Source organism: Hypomesus transpacificus, chromosome 10, assembly GCF_021917145.1.
Source record: "Hypomesus transpacificus isolate Combined female chromosome 10, fHypTra1, whole genome shotgun sequence".
Lineage (NCBI taxonomy): Eukaryota > Metazoa > Chordata > Actinopteri > Osmeriformes > Osmeridae > Hypomesus > Hypomesus transpacificus.
The window spans coordinates 6,998,153-7,018,829 of record NC_061069.1 but is presented as its reverse complement, the minus strand read 5'-3'; the positions used below and the strand labels follow the sequence as shown (position 1 = coordinate 7,018,829).

Below are 20,677 nucleotides of genomic sequence, written 5' to 3'. Positions count from 1 at the left end.
TCTATTTGAATCCCTATTCTACTAAACTACAAACAGTAGTTAAGCACACACAACAAGTTCACAGAGATGTTAAAACAATGTTAAAATATGAATCACACCTGTTGAAAGTATGTGTGGCCTCTGCTTCAAAATACATAAACAATGCTTGCTTAACAGCAATTTGGACCGAATCTTCATCCTTCAATTGCCAAAACATATACTTTTAGGTAGCATATTACTACTTCATGTAATTTGTAAATTAGTCTATAGATGTGGTCATGAAGTGTATTTGGTTATATCCTTATATCCTTCTCCCAGAACAGACCATTGGCGAGACAGACAGATGGTACATGGTTCTGACTAACTGCCCACTGAAAAAAAGAATGACGAGATCAATTACCATCCTACGCCTGCGACCATTCATCTTTTTAATCCTTCAGTTTTATTTGTTTACACAGACTAAACAATGTGTGCTGTGGCTATAGAAATGTCAGCAACTGTAAACCACCTGAAGTCCAACAGCTACACCTCCTATGTTCTGTGGGGACTCCTGGATTAAAACAGTTGTCTAAGGGCTGTGGGAACCTAAATAAAGTAAACATATCATATCTGATAGTTGAATTAGGTCTAAATAACTGTGTGGTACCTCAGAATAAAAGTGCTAAAGCATCACTATATCAAACTGATAAAGTGAAGCAAACTGCTATCCGTGACAGAATGTACCGTACTCTATTTAACTATTGATGAGAGTGTAAGTGTTCCACTCTGTCTCTCCTCCTTCATTTCCTGTTCTATGTGCAGGAGACGGACAGAGACAGCTCACTCGCTGGATGCACCTATATGGCTTGATGTATTATTAAAGACAACGTGTGGTCTACTAAAGAAGAAGTGTTTAGGCGACGTGAGGTGAGATTCCTCCTGTTAACTGCTTGTGGTGAAGGAAGTGCCGGCCGAGACTGAAACCTCTCCTGGCTCAACTCTTCCCAACCACAACCACAGGTAGACAGACTGGTGACGTTCATCAGGTCGTTGACTCTGACCTTCCCTCAGGTGTTGTTGTGAGGGCTCTGTGAGGTCACTCCAATAACCAGAGTGCTGAGCAATAAAAACTACCACCTGCCTGTCCTTATTATACTTATACTTTATGTATCAGATACATATTTGAAACAGATCAATTACCAACAGACGCCTGATTTGGACATTTCCATTGTAGTAATTATTAGGCCATATTTCTAGCTTGGACTACAACAACTCAATATCAGTAGCTAAGTTCAGAACTCAACTGAGCTGCTCTAAACTATTTCTGGAAATACCCTCAGCAAGGCCTTATCCTTATCTAAGCTTGAGATGTCACTGACATATCGGAAAAAACAATAACATTACCGAGAACCATTGGCTATTCAAAAATAGGAAAGCTTTCTAGAACAAGTGATTAGTGACGTTGCACCATTGAATATGTGACACTTAAGTAAGAATTAGTGAGCGGAAATACCCTGCATTGTTGTGCTCGTAGGTTCTGCGAAGAGCGGAATGAGCAGGAGATAGATGAGGTAGACAAAGGACAGGCCGTTGTACCTGAAGAAGCAAGCTGCAAACACAACAAAACATGGGTTAATAAACAAGTCAAATCACTAGAGCTACTAAGCAATATAGTACAAAAAAGCACACAACTGCAATTCATTAATCCTGCTTACAATTACACTTATTTGACAAGTATTGGCATTACAATTAATATGGATTTTAGCTTTTTTAAACATAATAACTACTGAATCACATCAACACGTGCAATATAGGCCAAACATCTTTTAGTGCTAGTGTTTTGCAACGTAACAATTATTAGAGATTTATTATGTCAATGAATCAAATGCATACAGTACAGGCTGTGGCTAAAGGCTGTTTGTGTTGAATAAGATGCCTGCAATGCAGCTTCAGTGCACTCTTGTGTGAGAGCCTTTCACTGTTTAGTGATAACAGTTATGTAGACATCCGCCCTCCGTTTTCTTAACTGTGAAAAACAACTACCGTTACCCTGTAACTCTAGATGACAGTTAACCTTTCGCTGCTCAGAGAGGATGAACTGCACTCATGCACCAGGATGAGCAAAACAGTTCATCTAAAGAGTGGCATCCCGTGGTTCTACCTGCCTGAGCCAAGGCGTTGATCACAGACTCTCATCTTGCCGTACTGAGGGCATTGGTTCAAAGTGTATTTTGCTCAAGTTTCTGAAGTCGATTCTCCCAGGACTTTAACATTATCTTTGTAACTTAACATCTTGTTGAAAGCTATTGAGTTCTTTTAAGTGGACACATGACTAACAAAATGTTAATTGATCTATTTAACTTTACATGTATGTCATTCTGTCCCTTTTAGCAGATAATGAAGACCAGCATTACTAATTACCAAGCACTCCTAAATATGACATATTCACGCAACATAAGGATATAAATTACCAAAACCCTGTGAGAGAGAGTGAACAGTATAGTATGTTTATAGAAATGTGAACATCATTTTACCAGCTGTTTGGGATAGAGGCCATATAAAAAATAAGCAGACTTGGACTGAAAAGATACACTTCACTGCTGAAAATGATGTATACCGTATACTTGTCTTTGCACAGTCAATACTTTACATACTTGTCTCCCTGTATGTTTATCTTGCTGGTATATAGGGCCTAAACCTACTGTACCCCTCTCTCTCTCTTTATCTCTCTCACTCTGTCTCACAATCTCTCTCTCCATCTGGCTCTCTTCCTCTCTCCCTCTGTCTCTCTTCTCTTTCTCTCCATCTCCATGCTTACTGTACATAGGCCGATGCAAACTACTACACTAAGCTGGTAAATTAGGGAAACATAGAGACTGTTCACAGCCTGGCTGGGTGTGTGTCCCAGGGCTGTTCACAGCCTGGCTGGGTGTGTGTCCCAGGGCTGTTCACAGCCTGGCTGGGTGTGTGTCCCAGGGCTGTTCACAGCCTGGCTGGGTGTGTGTCCCAGGGCTGTTCACAGCCTGGCTGGGTGTGTGTCCCAGGGCTGTTCACAGCCTGGCTGGGTGTGTGTCCCAGGGCTGTTCACAGCCTGGCTGGGTGTGTGTCCCAGGGCTGTTCACAGCCTGGCTGGGTGTGTGTCCCAGGGCTGTTCACAGCCTGGCTGGGTGTGTGTCCCAGGGCTGTTCACAGCCTGGCTGGGTGTGTGTCCCAGGGCTGTTCACAGCCTGGCTGGGTGTGTGTCCCAGGGCTGTTCACAGCCTGGCTGGGTGTGTGTCCCAGGGCTGTTCACAGTCTCGTAACCCGTCTGTGTTTCCCCCATTATTCGTCCGCTGGATGTTTCACAGTCTTTTTCTATCTCCTTCGGGTAGTCCACAATACCACCCAGACAGACACTACCACAGTCTGGTCTGACCATTTGGTTTCATGAGTCATGATCTAAGGATTCTTACACAAGGAATTAAAATAAACCCCATTGTTTCTGAGACACTGGACTACTGAAAAGTCCCTTTCCACCCATGAATCAATTCTTTGTCTTTAAAAGACAAACCTTATTATTACAGCAGATGAAAAACCAGCTCTCCAAATTGGAAAAAAACACTAAACTAGAATCGAAAACCAGTCAAGCTGATTTAAATACGTGGTGTGGGGGTATAAATGTTATGATAACAGATGGGAAGAAGCAGGGTCGGGCTGACCAAGAAGAAACATAACTGAATGTCCTATAACCACCACAAAAGAGGAGGTTACACTTGGCTTTACTAACTGCCTTGAAGAGATTTACCATTTTAATGACATTGTTGTCTGGAGCTAAATCCAATGGTGTATATAATATAATATAGAGATAGCACAGAGAATTAGAGTCGGTGAGGCGAGATACTAGAAGCCATACCAGCATAGTGGATCTACATGGACCAGTGATCAACTGCTGGGGGACAATCATGTGCACATCATTTGACACCAGTCAAGTCACCCTGCCAGCACAACAGTCGGCAAAGGAAAACAGTCAGCCAGTCAGCCAGCCAATAATCCAGACAGTCAATCTTCCAGCCAGTCATCCTCAACATCAATCTGCTGCCACCCCCCTCAAGCGGGCTCTCAATGTCGCCATCACAGGAAATATTCTACATTATATAGGTCTAAACTTCTGACCAAGTAACCAACTACATGTGTCATGTGAGGTAAAACTATTTGAACAAGATACAAAGCTCCAGAGGGAAAGCATAAAAATGAGATGATGTCCAATATATCTCCCCCCTACTGGATATTAGACCCACATTGCTGCTCATCATAGGCCCCCCTTATCTATGTGTAATAACTGGATGTTAATTTATCCGGACACAAGGGTCATATTCCAGTATTCTCCACATATTTCATCAGACAAATGCAGGTTGAATGTGGTTATAGGGCTATCACTGTGTACACATGGGCCAGGCAGACCTCTGCTTCTCAATAGAGGTGATGTCAGACGAGCAACAGGGAACACAGGAGAAGCAACGTCACTTCTCTCTCTCTCTCTCTCTCTCCCTCTCCCTCTCCCTTTCTCTTTTGCTCTCTGCCTCTTTCACAGTACCTGGGGGAAGAGGGAAAGAGGCTCTCACTGCATCACCGGACACTCTTTCTTTCTCTCTCTATCTCTGTCACACACACCCTCAAACACACACACAACTGCATAAAAGAGCTGAGTGATGACTGTCACCTAATAACACCTGTTGTGGTGTTTCACATTCAAAACCTGACAGGAACTCTGAAACTCATCTTGCATTTTTATGTCATAACTTATATTAATTATTATATTTACACATACATGAAATAACATCCAAATGGCATACATATTGACTTTTTTATCAATAAAGGTGTATCAATACGAACAATCTCATATGTGACGAACAATCTCATCCCATATGTTGCAAAACTGACTGCTCTGTCTTTAATTTCAACAACTGTTAGATCTTCTTGTGACTGACTCCTGCTTATTGGCACTTTGAAAAAACATAAAATATTAAAGGCATGTTTACGATAACGGGAAGGCAATTCTTCTCCCCCTTACAACTGCATTATTAATTCATACTGTTAAAACGACTTTCCACAAATTAATGGAGACTCTGCATAGCCTCACAATTGCTTCTAGAAAAGAAGGCTGAACTCAGACTGTCAAGTGATGCATTATGGTCATACTGTCCGGGGCTTATCTCCAGCAAGCACCCTGGTGCAGCTCAGCCACAGCTTACACTCACCATGGTGAAACCTCATTATTGGTTATGCGTTAATACTGTTTCATCGTGTCTTACCGCAGTATAAATTGATCCTGACACATTGGGTAAACCTCTGTGAATGTGACCACTATCATTACACACTAATAGCATGCTTAATAGCAAGATTAACCTTTGTATTAATTGATAAATAAATACAGTTTCACAATCACAGCCCAACGGGGATCCAACATGGATCTATTTACAACATAACAATTTAAGACACAAATGATCAATAGGGATTACAAATGCTATCAAATCAGTCTAAAGGGCTAAGTACATGCAGCGGATCAATATGTTCAAATTCCCATATGTATCAATAGCAAAATATGTCCCTAAGGCTGGGTGTTAACAAAGAGTTTACTAAGCTTCTCACCCTCAGGGTGTCAATTATTTCACGCACATTCAAGAGAAACACATTTTCTCAATAATTAAATGTTAACTCCAGTGACAACTGTTCAGCAAGGATACAATCATGAGAATTGCTTGTCTGCCAGACAAATAGAAAATAAAGTTTATAATTATATCAAATAAATATACTGTTGTTTCAAGGATACAAACAAGCACATTTTCAGCTAGATTCTTAGGCTGGAATTATAGTACAGGCTTTAGTACAGGAAATAGGAAGGTGCATGTGAATAAAAATAAGTAATTTTTAAGTTTTGTAGCACTTTTGTATCAATCCAAATGCCTCTTCCTGTATCAGATACGAAATGTTGAGCTCTATAGTGAGTAGAAAGAAGTGTAACGCTTATGAGTTAATGAGGTGAATTATGTAGGAGAAATATGATTACAATCGTTGTTGTTTTTTAATAACTTAATAGCAATTGAACACAACATGTACATACAATAATACTACAACACAATAAATCAAATGGAGACTTCTAAGTATAATTGGCCAAATACTGTCACAACTTTACAAGCAACCTGGATGGGGGAGTTTGTAGCTGATTTAGCCACTACCTTGATTTTTGGCATTTTCAGCCGAGATGCGTAACCTGGTGACAAGATCAACTTACCTGAAGCTAGACATACTGGAAGGAGCAATCTGAAGATCAGTCCACACACCACTTCGGAAGCCATCTCTTTGGAAAGCGTTTGTTGTAACCAAGTAAACTTGGACAGGGTAGTCTCACGCACTGGTTTCTGGCTTCCCTGTTAAAAAGTCCTCTTCTCTCTTAAAACCCATGTATGACGGCATTATGCAGGTGCATTTAGACCCTTCCAGACTAGCGGTCCATACGGCAACATCTGTCCACCGGTTGTCTTAACTATCTTCTCAACTATTCCAAATGTAGAAGCGTTATCAAGGGTCTCCACACCATCAATTTTATCGGACTGCATGATTAAATTAATGCTTTCAAAAATCAACTGTTCCCACAGTTGAACCCTAATGTTTCTAATTCACAACATGGTCAGACTATACAAACATTGTCTCCTGCCTCAGGTGCGCGCACAGTAGTAACAGTGCGCGAGGCATATCACAACAGGCTATCTCCAAAGTCAGTCAACAAGTTTTCAAGGTAGTGTGGGTATAGTAGCTGGTTTACCCTATATACGAAAAAAGAACTGTGGTTCTTAAGTCCATCTTCCCCGGTCTTTCGTTTTGACGCACTGGAGAAATGTGACTTTCCGACTTCTGGTTTAACTGTGGACCACCTTCTGACTGACAGCTATGGTAGCCATTCAGAGGTTTACAGTGAGTAAACGGTTTGCTCTCTGATAATTAGGAGCAAGAGGTGGGACCCTTTCCTGTAACTCCCCACGTCCATCCCAACAATCGCTAGAAGCCCAATCCGTCAAAGGCATAAGGTGTCAGGGAGTAGATCAGTTCCCATGCATCTGATTCCGAAATGTATATTGTTGTTATTGTTCAAGAGTGATTAGTTTGTGTTAATTGACACATACAGCTACCATGCAGTATAATAGGTGTTTAAAACGTTTTCGAGATTTCTTTAATGAAATGTATAATGGATATAAGATGAGTTTAGTCTCTTTTTAATTTTATTTTATGTAATTTTTTGGGTGCAAATTAGCTACATTCTATTATTTGAAATTCTAGTAACGGTGTAAACTCCAGTATTACAAAGAGTTAAGAGAGCGACACCTATGGTTGCAGCTTTGTAGTGTGTATGAGTTGACGAAGTAGTAAACACATTCCAGCAAGACAAGCTCTGATCTTGTCTTGTCATTATATCACCACTGATGATTAGCGCATAAATTCACAAAGCAAAAACACATAGCACATGTGGGGAATATATAGCGAACGTTGTTTTTATACGTAGCCTACGTTGTTGATAGTTGGTTCATTAAGCCTGCACCTGTGAAACAGCAAATCTTTGTAAATTGGTCTTAAGATGAGTCACTTTTAATGTACATGAATAATTTGCATGTTTATTTATTGACATGGTGATACATATTCTGGTAAATCCTCCAGGTGCATTAGACCGTTAGGTCCATAAATGCGTCATAGAATGGCCTTTTAGAGTTTTTTAAAACAGAACACCGAGATGAGCACCTGTAGAGCATTTAACTGCACAACATGTGGCACCATGAATAATCACTATTATATACGTGTATAAAACAAATGGTAACGGGGAAGTTATAATTTGTATAGTGGGGGGTTGATTCCCAGTTTAAAGCTAAGAGGTTAATTTCAAATGACATTTGATGTCCAGGGAGTTTCAAGTCATTCTACATTGTGCTTGAGCAGCATCCTCTTAATCAATACTTCAAAAATGTTAGACATTGATTTTGTTTCTATTGTTTGAAGATCAGCCTTATTCTCCTTCTCAGTCCATCAAATAGATGGATATCTAAAGCAACCATTTGTCTTTGATCCATTATTCATCAATTCCTTAAGAGGTAGTTATTGAGCCAGAGGGTGCAGCTTCAGGTACTCAATCCTGGTCGGAAGGCATGTGAAACATCCTGTCTGTATTTTTCTCCAATGCACATCCAGATCAAGCATATACATGTCAGAGGATATAAGTCTCCTTGAGAACACGTCATCAGGCAGAGAAATGTACAGCAAAATAAACATATAAAATGTTACGTTTGGCAAAGGTAAAGGTACGGGATAACTGGCTTCATTTATGTTGAATCTAAGGCTCTCTGTGACGTGAATAGTTTATGGTTTGTATGTCTCAGGCATCTCAGTGAAATCCTGTTCGTTCGTTACTGATCAAATCCAATGTTAGGAAATGTTTTTAAGAGCAACAGAATTGTTGAAAGGTCAAGATGGTCTCAAAGGAAATACCTCAAAAGAAAATAAAACATCAGTGCATGATGTGGGTGGTAATCAAAAGCAAAGTTCCCAAGTTAGGACAAGTAACAAGACAAATACATTTCCTAATGACTCACATTTTACTGTGGGACCTTATATTGGTCATTTACCACTTCTGGTTCACCACTCGTTGACCGGGAAACTTATGTACCAAAGGAAGTCACAGATGCAAAAAGAATTACCACTTGGAGACATTGTGTGTGGAATCTGCAACTGTGTTCAATTAAACATGGATTCATTTGACATAAACTTCGCACACCCTTGTTAAAATAGATATTTTATCGTTTTTTTCTGTGGTTGTTAAAGATAAAGGTTCACATCCTAAGAGATGTCAGACATCAATTCTCAATCCATCTAATAAATTCAACACTTAAAAACGGCTTTAAATCATGAAAGAAATATTATTAAAATCAAAATGTCAAAAAGCAGTCTATCTCACTTAGTGTGTATTGATTAACACAATATTGCATTGCGTAACTTTTGTATATGACTGATGTCTATCGTATAGTTATAGTTATTGATCTGAATATACTCTTTTCTTATGTTTATGTAGACTTCTGAAAATCTAAATCGATTGATGGATGATGCAGAGTTTTTATTGATGAAGCAATTACGCGTCAAGGTATATTGTCGCAACTCAGTCATAAACTTCCTGTTAATGCATCCAGTTAGTTCAGGATGTTTACCCAATCATCAAGTATGGCTATTTAAAAGCAGCCTTTCATTGCCTATGTTGAGTAAAACAACATCATATCTTAAAACATTTACTACATTTAGATTTATCATGGGACTGAGTTGGCATTTAAAGTCCTGCATTATTGAAGCTTGTTTGTGTATCTTAGCAAGTTCCTGTGCAGAGTGTTCAGTAATCATAGCTCTCAGCACAGCATTAACCCCAGAGACCAAGGGTCATCTATGAACCCCCAGCCCTGCCAACCTTGAGGCTGTTGTTTAGTTGCAGGGACATTTTTTCAATATCAATATACTGTTGCAATACATACACTGATCATAGTATAGTCATTTGTATCTTCCCTGTTGTATTTTTAAGGTTGTCAATTGCATAGATACCTTTAATTTAATGTAATATGATGATGTACACGGTGTTTTATAGTTACCAGTTGCAAAGGAAATATATAAATATAAAAATGAACCATCGTGTAAAGACAAACAATACAATGATACAAAATACTACTTGACATTTTAATAATTAGTGTTATGCTCCTGTAGTGTTCATTACCTACCTAATGTACATGCAATTTGATTATATGCTATTTGTCATTAATAGAACTTCCAACATCACAAATCCGTAAGTGGGGATGGGTTTATCATTTAACTCCGCCGTAAGAGCTGTACATGGTTCATGAAGACCTCAACTGGTCACTTTGATATAGTTAACAATTAGTACATCCAAGCCTTCAAGTTTAATTGTACATTAGGAAATGCACTCAATAGGGTCAATAGGGTTTGGATATGGTTTTACAAGTTTCATGTTGAGTATGGAAAATCTATTCATGACTGCGTTTGTCTATGCAAGAGTTTTGAGGTACTCTGTTGGATGTAAAAGAAACACACACACACACACATAAAGGAAGTGAACGAGGAAGCAGAAAGAGTGGGACCATTGTATTCCTAAACTGCAGACTGTGAGCAAGCAGAACTAAACGTCTTAAAAACACTTACATTACAACTATAATGGATCTGACCATCTGGAATCACAGCAGCCTAACCTCATGAGCTGTTGTTTGGCCGTCTATTGATAGAGGGCAGTGTCTGGAAGTCTGGAATCAGACTTCTGCCGAAGAAGACACAGGGAAACATGGCGTCGCCTATCACATTGTTATTGTTGTCGTTTTTACAAGGTTTTTTATTTTTAAAGGTTGTGGTTGGCAATGACATGAACAAACTCTCCGAATCATGTTACAAACCCATCAGGGACAATAGACCAAGCAGTGTAAAGTAAGCATCGTTCAACTAGAATTATGACAAAATTCATAGTGTATTGTGTATCTTCAGGTTTCCTGGCCCCAACTGAAGTAACTTCATTGATTGTAAAAAAAGGAGTGCCTAGGATGCGTCATACATTAATAGCCTACATGGTTTCATTCGCAGGACATCCCCCCGACCTCACGAGTATGTGAACATCTCCAATCTCCCATTAACTTGGGACTGGAGAAGCATCGATGGCAAAAATTATATGAGCATCACGCGCAACCAACATATTCCACAGTATTGCGGTTCGTGCTGGGCCATGGGAGCAACCAGTGCGCTCGCAGGTACCACTGTCACCATAAAATCACTAATAAACCAAGTCGTGTGTCTCCCTACCACAATTTGCCTCGTGTAACTTTTCCAACAATTACCTTTTGTCGCGCATCAAGAACATTAGTAAAGTGAAAATTAACACGTACAATTGTTGCCAGTTGGACAGGAATATGACGTGTATGTAATGAGTAACATAAGGCGATGTCAAGCGCATTGTTTTATGTTCTATTCAAGACAGAATCAACATTAAACGAAAAGGAGCCTGGCCGTCTGCATACCTGTCAGTCCAGAATGTGATTGACTGTGGACGGGCAGGATCCTGCTACGGAGGGGATCATCTAGGAGTGTACGCCTATGCGCACGAGAAAGGAATCCCTGATGAAACGTGCAATAACTACCAGGCCAAAAATCAGAGTAACGTAGACCTTATCTATATATTTCTATAAAATCATGTTTTAGATGTCTTAGTTCTTAAATCTATTGCTTTGACATATTAATGAAATAGGAATCATCCTGTCACCGACCAACAGAATGTGAGCTGTTCAACCAGTGTGGCACATGCTCTTTCTTCGAGTCTTGTGACATTGTGAAGAACTACACACTATGGAAAGTAGGAGACTATGGAGAAGTGTCTGGCCGGGACAAGATGAAAGCAGAGATCTACACTAATGGGCCCATCAGGCAAGCCCCCTCTTTAGCATTACAATGAAAGCTATATATTTGACTTTGTACTAAATATATAAGAATAATATATTATTTTGTATGCTCTTAAATGATTTCAGAAAAATCCCAATTGTGATTTCTGTATAGTGCCACATTACATTTAGTCTGTATCTTGTCTCTTAGCTGTGGAGTAATGGCCACTGCTGGCTTGGAGGCGTACACCGGAGGGCTATTTGCAGAATTCCACCCTCTTTCTCTCATGAACCACATAATATCTGTGGCGGGCTGGGGTGTGACTGAGGATGGGACAGAGTACTGGGTTGTCAGGAACTCGTGGGGAGAACCTTGGGTGAGTCTACCCGGCATCTCCCAGATCTGTTCACCATCCTTGGAGGCATTCACCTTGTGCTTGTACTTAAAGGCTACATGTGTTTGTTTTTTACTTGCAGGGAGAATATGGATGGGCAAGAATCGTCACTAGTGCTTACAAAGGAGGAAAAGGCAACTTTTACAACCTGGCAGTTGAAAAGAGATGTGCATATGGAGACCCCATCGTAACATAGTGGAAGGCAAATCAGTCTACAAAATTGTATATTAAAAATACTTAAGCAAAGGGACTTTATTCATATACATTCACAATTTAAAGAAATAAGCTACCCTCTGGTAATGGCGAGTTGTTTCATAATTGCATGAGAAGGAGGAAACTTTCCCCTCAACCAAATGTTAACACTGGAACACAAAACACTTAAGCTAAACAACTCACTGTAAACAGAGGATTATGGTAGTTGTTCAAATCCACCATTTAGCTTTACTGCAGATTTATTAAATACTTTTACTGAAATAAATCAAATGATATTGTTCACAAAATGTTTGTTTGTATATGTAATGCAGTTTGTAACCTTCTTCACTGAACTGCCAGTGCAAGAGGAAGCCCAAGCCTTCTTTGCATGAAGGCTCTGATATGCTACATCAACAAATAACCAACTGTTGCTCCTAATACTTTTCATTAAAAGGCAAAAAGGAAAACATAGAACAAGATAGGACATAGTCACCTAATTCCACAAAATTGTAAAATGTAAGACTATTCGAAAAATGTGAATCTGAATCAGAATTCGGTTTATTCGCCATGTATGTTATACAAACACAGAATTTTCTGAGGCAGGGAAGTGCAAAACACTAAACATACGAATCTTAAATTAAGTGAAAGTACAAAAGTTTAACTATTTCTAAGAAGAATACAACAATTTAAATATAAAATAAAATATATATAAGAATAAGAATGAGCAGCGTGAGTGGGCAATCGGATACTGAGAAGGTGGCTTATACATACTGTAATTGCCATTAGATGGACTCATAATAGTTAAATAAGTGAATGAATGTCAATTGGAGTCCTTGGCCTTGTTGAAGAGGCCAGTAGCAGATGGAAAGAAACTGTTCTTATGGCGTGAGGTTTTGGTCCTGACGGACTGCAGCCTTCTGCCAGTAGCTGGAACAGGGAGTGACCAGGATGGGAGGGGTCGGCCACAGTCTTCCTTGCACGCCTCAGGGTCCTCGAGGTGTGCAGGTCCTCGAGGGTAGGCAGATTGCAGCCGATCACCTTCTCAGCAGTGCGGATGATACGCTACAGTCTGCTCTTGTCCTTGGCAGTGGCAGCAGCATACCAGATGGTGATGGAAGGAGTGAGGATGGACTCAATGATGGCTGTGTAGATGTGCACCATCATTGTCTTTGGGAGGTTGAATTTCTTCAGCTGCGGTAGGAAGTACATCCTCTGTTGTGCTTTTTTGATGAGGGAGCTGATGTTCAGTTCCCACTTGAGGTCCTGGGAGAGGATGGTGCCCAGGATGTGGAAGGACTCCACAGTGTTGACTGGGGAGTCGCACAAGGGGATAGGGGTGAGTGGGGCTGTATTCTTCCTGAAGTCCACAACCATCTCCACTGTCTTAAGAGCATTGAGCTCTAAGTTGTTCTGGCTACACCAGGTCACCAGGTTGTCAGCTTCCCACCTGTAATCAGACTCGTCCCCGTCAGAGATTAACCCAATGAGGGTGGTGTCGTCTGCAAACTTCAGTAGTTGACAGACGGATGACTGGTGCAACAGTCATCCATCTCCTGTGCTTTTCTCCCTGTACACCAACAGCACTGTTGATGTACAGGGAGAAGAGCACAGGAGAGAAGACGCAGCCCTGAGGAGGTCCGGTGCTGATGGACTGGGAGTCAGAGACTTGTGTTCCCAGCTTAACGCACTGCTTCCTGTCAGACAGGAAGTCTGTGATCCACCTGCAGGTGGAATCGGGCACGGTCAGCTGGGAGAGCTTGTCCTGAAGCAGGGCGGGGATGATGGTGTTGAAGGCAGAGCTGAAGTCCACAAACAGGATCCTGGCATAGGATGCTGGGGAGTCCAGGTGCTGTAGGGTGAAGTGGAGAGCCATGTTAACGGCATCATCCACAGATCTGTTGGCTCTGTAGGCAAACTGCAGTGGGTCCAGGAAAGGGTCTGTGATGGATTTGAGGTGTGCCAGAACAAAGCCCACAAAATACTTCATTACCACAGAGGTCAGGGCGACGGGTCTGTAGTCATTGAGTCCTGTTGGTCTTGGCTTTTTGGGCACAGGAATGATGGTGGAGGAATTGAGACAGGCTGGCACATGGCATGTCTCTTAGGGAGGTGTTAAAGATGTTGGTAAACACTGGAGACAGCTGGTCAGCACAGGGCTTGAGGGTGGCAGGAGAGACAGAGTCCGGCCCAGCTGCTTTGCGGGGGTTCTGCCTCTTGAAAAGTCTGTTAACTTCACCCTCCTGAATGGAGAGAGTTGTCACTGTAGAGGGGGGAGGTGGGAGGCATCATGGGTGGAAAGGGGTAGTTGAGGACTGTCCAATTGTCTTTCAAATCTACAGTAGAATATGTTCAGGTCGTTGGCCAGGCGGGAGTTTTTAGTGGAGTGGGGGGCTCTGGGCTTGTGCCTTGTAGTTGGTAATCTGCTTGAGTCCTCTCCAGACAGAAGCAGAGTTGTTAGCAGAGAACTGACGTTTCAGTCTCTCTGAGCACAGTCGTTTAGCCTCTCTCTCCGCCTTGCTAAACCTGTTCTCCAACTCATTGAATCTGTCTCTATCCCCATTCCTAAAAGCTTCCTCCTTCTCTGACCTCAACCTTCTCTGCTGAGAACCAGGGCTTGTCGTTGTTGAAGTTCACCCTGGTGCGTGTTGGAATACAGCAGTCCTCACAGAAGCTGATGTATGATGTCACAGCCTCTGTGAGTTCATCCAGACTATTGGTAGCAGTCATGAACATATCCCAGTCAGTACAGTCCAAGCACGCCCGCAGATCCTCCATAGCCTCACTCAGAGGCGTCGTTAGACCCTTTTTACTGGGGCACGTGCCCCAGTTTTAACAATTAACTTCAAAAGTCAGTGCATTCATTTAGATTGATAATCCCAAAAAAACAGTTACACAGTATCCCAATCACCGCTTGTAAAAACGTTTAACCGAAAACCCAAACCTATATGCATGCAGAATTCCATGTCAGCCCTCTGCTGAGCTTGCCAAATAGCCACTGCAGCACCAACACACAAGTCCAGGGGGATTCCAGAAAACAGGTTATGCAACATAACCCCGTAACCCACCACTAATGTTATTACAATGCTGGGTGTCAGCTTGGGAGTTAACTTACCCGGGTATGTCACATAACCTGCTTTCTGGAATACCCCCCAGGTGTCGGACTCGGCACTCAAGTCAGAATTGAGGTAGGCTAAGAAAACATTACAAAACTAAAGATAGTTTCTAAATGATAGGCCTACTGTTCATCTTATTTTGAATAAAACCTAAAAACAATATTACATGAAGCTCAAACAGTATTTGCGCTCAAACTAATGCGAATAAATGTGCGTGCTTGCATTAGCTATTGATGTCCTTGCCAAAGCTGATATCAAATATGCATCCCTGAACTGTTGTATAGTGGGTTAAGCAAGGGGAGTTTTTATAGCCTAGTAGTGCATTGTGCACAGCAAGCTTGAAAGAAAAAAGGGATATGAATTAGGGGCCTGTGCCCCAGTAGAGTTTGATGTCTAACAACGCCTCTGGCCTCACTGGTCCTGTGAGGCCAGGACCAGTGAGGGTACTGTTTTGATGTCCTCATAACAGATTTACAGAGCTTTAATTTCTGCCTGTATGCGGGAATTATATGGACCATGGTATGGTCAGAGTGACCCAGTGCTGCACGAGGGACAGCGCTGTAGGCTCTACTTACTGTAGTGTAGCAGTCAGGGGCGCCGCATAGGGGGGGGGGGGGGGGTAAGCTAGGACGATTCTATGGGCCCCTGACTGACAGGGGCCCCCCAAAAATTGAAAAACAAATAGAAATCATTAAAAAATATAAATATGTATTTTCTTTTTCATGGGGCCCAAAATTTCAGGCGGCGCCCCTGGTAGCACTGATCCAGTGTTCTCTTCTCTGGTAGGGGATTTGATGAACAGGACTGTGAAGCAATATTGTACATTTACTGGTGTAACTCCTGGAATCTGTTCACTGGTAAGCCATGTGGAAACTAATCTTGATTATCTCTGTCTGAATCATTTAAAGGCTAATACCACCACTCTGCTCAAATAAATCCTTGGTTAAATCCCAACATAGCCTATTGTCTCGGATTTTCAAACCAATACATAGCTCAATTGTATTAAGCTAAATTGTCGTTTCGGCAATGTGTAGTCTACAATATCATACTGTTTTAGTCAACACTTGTTTGAGCCTGGTTTCTCACGCTGTGAAGTGAACGAAGTTATGTAAGTATATTCTGTGACATCAGTGTCCATTATCTATCCGATTTATATTATTTCCCAGGTCTGCTATTGTACATCACCGTAAATTGTGTAGACGTCAAATGACAGATGTTTTTTATGACAGTGTCACCATTTAGTTCTTTCCTCTCCCCGGAAGTGGTGACAGAGGAGAGCACCCCCACAGACACCCCACCCCCACCCACTCTGCGAATACTTGAATGATAGAGACCTATTGCGAAATCAAGTTCACAGGCCCATGCTGTCATCAGTTCGAAGAAAATAATTTTGGATTAGTTTATATCGATAACAAATTATTCAATGCAATTCTGAACAATGCAATGCAATAACTGTCATGCTGACATTCTGGTGAAAGGGGATATGAATCGCTCCATCAGTGCGCCAGTACAGAGAATGCAAAGAGACAAACAAAACAGATATGCCGGGGTTTAGCGCCAAATGGACCGCTGTAGTTGTTTTGTTTGGAGTGGTTTCAACTGTTTTTCTTTTCTGTGAATACCTCATATATTTCCCAGCCATATTGAAGTGTTCTTGGCCGAAGATAGACAATGTTCGAGGAGGAGACGGACAGCCAGCGGCTTCAACTCTCCGCGCAATGGTGCTTTCAGACACTCATCTCCTTGGAGCTATCGGAGGACACTGGTTTGATAAATTGCGAAGGTAATAAACACGTTTGAATACGTATGTATGTGACTACGTTTTGGATGTATTTAGATCTGTAAATGACTTAAGACTTCCGAGGCAGCTGATGTTGATAAAGCAGTATTGCTCAGTTGTCAACAATAACACAATGTGTTAACATGATGGGTGACCTGACATGTGTTCGTACCGCACAGGGAATGGCAAATGGAGAGGTCTTTCCAGACTGCGCTGTGGTTGCTGAGACCAGAGGTCGTGTTCATACTGGGGGATATTTTCGATGAGGGAAAGTGGAGCTCACCTAAGGCATGTGCCCACCGTAGCTTTATAGATCAGATTATGTTGAATATGAAATAAGTAACGCGTCTATGTCTCACATTCACCCGCCAGGACTGGGAGGATGACGTACGGCGATTCCAGCGAATGTTCAGGCACACTAGTGAAACAGAACTAATAGTTCTGGTTGGAAACCATGATATAGGCTTTCACTATGAGTAAGCTGGGACTCCTTTGTCTCGATAGCACGATTTCATTTCAGTCTGTACATGATACTGCTGTCAAGTCAATTATTCATTGAATTGATTTCAAATACAAACACTTTGACAAACTCCTTTGTCACGGGTGATAACTGGTGGCAACTGATTGATTTCAAATGTGTTTACTGGGAAAAAGGGCAACAAATACACAGGAGCACATACTGCACAACCAGTCCAAGTCTAGTGACTGGTCGTTATTTCATTTCCCCGAACAGGATGGACTGGTTTAAGTTACAACGCTTTGAGAAGGTTTTCAATGCCACCTCTACCAGGATCGTCACCCAGAAAGGAGTCAAGTGAGTAACGTGAAACCCAGTGTGGACACATTAACATGTTGTACCCTTGACGTGTCTAACATTCTCTTCATTCTCACAATAAAAGGACCACAATCATTTAAGTAGAAGATAGGGCTGACATTTTACATTGTCATTCTCAAGGATGGCCGTTTACTTGTGTCACTCGTCAGTAGAGCTTCCTCCCAATCTGCCCATACTTGGGTGCAAATCCGGGTCTCCTGACTTGCGAATGGGACGACCATCCCTAAAACACTGCTTTAACCAGCCACCCTAACCTAACCAAAAAAGCTAGCCCTCAATGTTGCGGATGGGCAATATTTCTTTCTTTATACTGAGAGTTTTACCTATTCAACGCGCTTACACAGCCATCTGTGGTTTTCTCTGCTTCCCCAGCTTCTTGTTGGTGAATAGCGTGGCCTTGCATGGCGATGGGTGCCCCATATGCCAGGCTGTGGAGAAGGAACTGCTCCGTCTGTCTAAAGACCTCAACTGCTCTCTCCAGGTTAGGACAACCCCTCTCTACACTGTGGCTCTATAGACAGGAATCTGTATTGAATCTGCGTCACAATGTACTCTCCATGTACAGTATGTGGATGCCTGGGCCGAAGGCTTAAATAGAGATTCATGAAATGGCATTCCAGTTGATGAATTAAGCATTATAAAGTATACCAACCTGATGGATCGACCCTTTTTGACAGTATACCCAATCCACCATAATAAAGGAGTACTGCAGAGACTCACAGAGCTATCCTCCTGCCCTGCCCATCATCATGCAGGTAAACGCACACAATACACTTCAGTAGCAAGACTTTCAGAGGCTCGAGCGTGAACACATGTTGAACACCCTCTCCACAGCATTACCCCCTGTACCGCGTGAGTGACGCCAGCTGCCGAGGCGTTGACGCTGCCCCTCCAGAAGAGCGCCATCTGCTGTTCAGAGAGAAGTATGACGTGTTGTCTAAGGAAGCCTCCCAGAGGGTAGGTGCATGTGATGGAGTCCCTCCACGATCGAACCTTTCTTTGCGTGCGCTTACACCTGTTATATTGCTAGTACACAAGCCTAGGAGGTGTGTGAGGTGGCAGCTGAGGCCTGGTATGATACTAAACAACAATCATTCATTATTAACTTCAGGAGGCCAAAGGTCCATACTACATGGATCAAAAATAGTGTGAAGAGCGTAGTTTAGCTGAATTGATCCTTTCTTTTCCTAGTTGCTGCAGTGGTTCAAGCCCCGTCTGATCTTGAGTGGTCACACTCACAGTGGATGTGAGGTTCTCCATGACAACAAGTACCCAGAGATCAGTGTGCCCTCCTTCAGCTGGAGGAACCGCAACAACCCCAGCTTCATTTTGGTGAACTTACTCACTGATCGGACCATCCACTTCCTGTTGTTGCCGTTTTCAGCTGATTAACTATTTTTCCCCATCTCTCTTTCTCTCTCTCTCTCTCTCAGGGGTCATTCTCAGCAGGCAGCTATGCTCTATCTAAGTGTTTCCTGCCTGAGGAGAGCACGGTCATTGTCCTCTACTGTTCAGCTGGTGCGGGGTTGCTGTTGCTTCTCCTGGCTCACTGTCTGTGGCTGAAAGGCCTACTTCAGTGCTTCAGCCTGTGTCTTCTGGGGAAGCACAAGTCCCTCTGACGAGAGGAGTAGGGTGATGTCGCCCCCAGTCACTGGTCTCAGGTCAGGTTGGCATTCCGGATGTGACGAGGACAGGATTACCTACAGACGGATATGCTGATCTTTGACCAGTGCCTATGGGCAACTTCACCCTCTGGAGGGCCATGGATGTTGTCCTCCTAGTGGACTTGTTTCGCTCCTTCGATGGAGGGATATGTGTTGTTCCACTGCAACAAGAGCCAAGCAGAGTTTGTACATAACTTGTTTTTAAGTGAATATGCGTTGATCTAGACTGAGGACCGTCTACTTGACTGCCGTCTCTCCCTCGCGGACATTCTCAGTGATGTATTTCTGGCCCAGCTTCTCACGTCCCTGATTTCTACTTATGCTGTTTCCTGACACAAGCACAAGTATGGACAGTCACATTCTTAACTTTATATTGCTGATGATTTTATGTGCCAAATTTGTATTTCTGATGATTTTATGTGCCAAATTTGTGTCACCCCAATCACCACTATTGTACAATAAATTATTTCTGATGTACAGTACAAAATAAAGCTAAATGAGCCCAGATTGGATTATTATTATATGGCAGTAAGACACACAGGTCTACTGTGTGCAAAACTATTCATCTTCCATCCTACCTAATACAAATGAGATTTGATTGGAAAAATCAAAACCTTACGAAGACAAATACAAACAAAGGTCAACACCGACATGGAAATAACGCAAAATCCTCTAATGTGCCTCTTTATTTAAAGAAAATAAAAATGTCATTTAATCATCCTCCTAGGCCAAACAAGGGTTCACACCTCCAGTCAGTTCACACTCTTTTCAGGATAGACGTGTACTGTAGAAGAAAAGGCTGATGCTGTTTGTACAAGGAGAAGAGCTTGTCTTGTTGGGCGCTGTTCACACATTCATAGTGCCTGTGCCATTGTGTATGGCTCCAAAAGACCAAAGAATTCCTAATATTGCACGCTCTCATTTATTCATCTCCATTCTAATCATGCTTTCCTATGTGTGTATGTATACATATTTACCGTACACATACATAGGTATGTATACACCTAGGCACACACATAATTAAACATGTATAATTGTACATATATATTTATATAGACCTATAAATTTACATGTACATACATTTATAAAAGATTACACACAACGTACACTCACTCGCATACACACACAATGTGTCTGTGAGTCTATGTTTGTTTTATGTACACATGCGCACACATTTACAGACTTCAGACATACTTCATATCGAAAAAAGTTGGTTCCTATTAAAACAACACCAGGTTGCAATTTGGACACTTTCAATGGATTTCCAATGTTCTTAAAGCTGTGAAATTCAAAACAAAAAGGAGG

At 41.9% G+C, this 20,677-nt stretch overlaps 3 protein-coding genes across 3 annotated transcripts in view; 2 read left to right on the top strand and 1 right to left on the bottom strand.

Annotated features, from left to right (window-relative positions):
* The window catches only part of LOC124472562 (piezo-type mechanosensitive ion channel component 2), a 42,281-nt gene extending 35,428 nt beyond the window's left edge, over positions 1–6,853 (bottom strand). Inside the window, exons 1-2 of the mRNA XM_047027482.1 lie at positions 6,230–6,853; positions 1,472–1,567 (exon numbers count right to left, since the gene is read on the bottom strand). Of these exons, the coding sequence (XP_046883438.1) occupies positions 1,472–1,567; positions 6,230–6,293 (160 nt within the window). The 5' untranslated portion in view covers positions 6,294–6,853. The remainder of the gene's footprint in view (positions 1–1,471; positions 1,568–6,229) is intronic.
* A 3,430-nt stretch (positions 6,854–10,283) lies between these two features.
* Positions 10,284–12,436, top strand: LOC124472564 (cathepsin Z). The gene is made up of 6 exons (XM_047027485.1): positions 10,284–10,452; positions 10,606–10,769; positions 10,993–11,172; positions 11,289–11,439; positions 11,605–11,770; positions 11,871–12,436. The coding sequence occupies exons 1-6, from the start codon at positions 10,313–10,315 to the stop codon at positions 11,982–11,984; spliced, it is 915 nt and encodes a 304-aa protein (XP_046883441.1). The 5' UTR covers positions 10,284–10,312; the 3' UTR covers positions 11,985–12,436.
* A 3,957-nt stretch (positions 12,437–16,393) lies between these two features.
* Positions 16,394–20,666, top strand: LOC124472439 (metallophosphoesterase 1-like). The gene is made up of 9 exons (XM_047027271.1): positions 16,394–16,876; positions 17,053–17,161; positions 17,246–17,349; positions 17,607–17,687; positions 18,081–18,189; positions 18,386–18,463; positions 18,543–18,665; positions 18,900–19,040; positions 19,142–20,666. The coding sequence occupies exons 1-9, from the start codon at positions 16,635–16,637 to the stop codon at positions 19,325–19,327; spliced, it is 1,173 nt and encodes a 390-aa protein (XP_046883227.1). The 5' UTR covers positions 16,394–16,634; the 3' UTR covers positions 19,328–20,666.
* Positions 20,667–20,677: the final 11 nt, after the last annotated feature.

Bases quoted from the DNA above. Each gene is read 5' to 3' on its own strand.
- LOC124472564 (XM_047027485.1), top strand. From the start codon at position 10,313: ATGGCGTCGCCTATCACATTGTTATTGTTGTCGTTTTTACAAGGTTTT. The intron at 10,453-10,605 runs GTAAGCATCGTT...TTTCATTCGCAG, and splicing joins AATAGACCAAGCAGTGTAAA to GACATCCCCCCGACCTCACG. The intron at 11,173-11,288 runs GTAACGTAGACC...ACCGACCAACAG, and splicing joins CTACCAGGCCAAAAATCAGA to AATGTGAGCTGTTCAACCAG.
- LOC124472439 (XM_047027271.1), top strand. From the start codon at position 16,635: ATGCCGGGGTTTAGCGCCAAATGGACCGCTGTAGTTGTTTTGTTTGGA. The intron at 17,688-18,080 runs GTGAGTAACGTG...CTGCTTCCCCAG, and splicing joins GTCACCCAGAAAGGAGTCAA to CTTCTTGTTGGTGAATAGCG. The intron at 19,041-19,141 runs GTGAACTTACTC...TCTCTCTCTCAG, and splicing joins ACAACCCCAGCTTCATTTTG to GGGTCATTCTCAGCAGGCAG.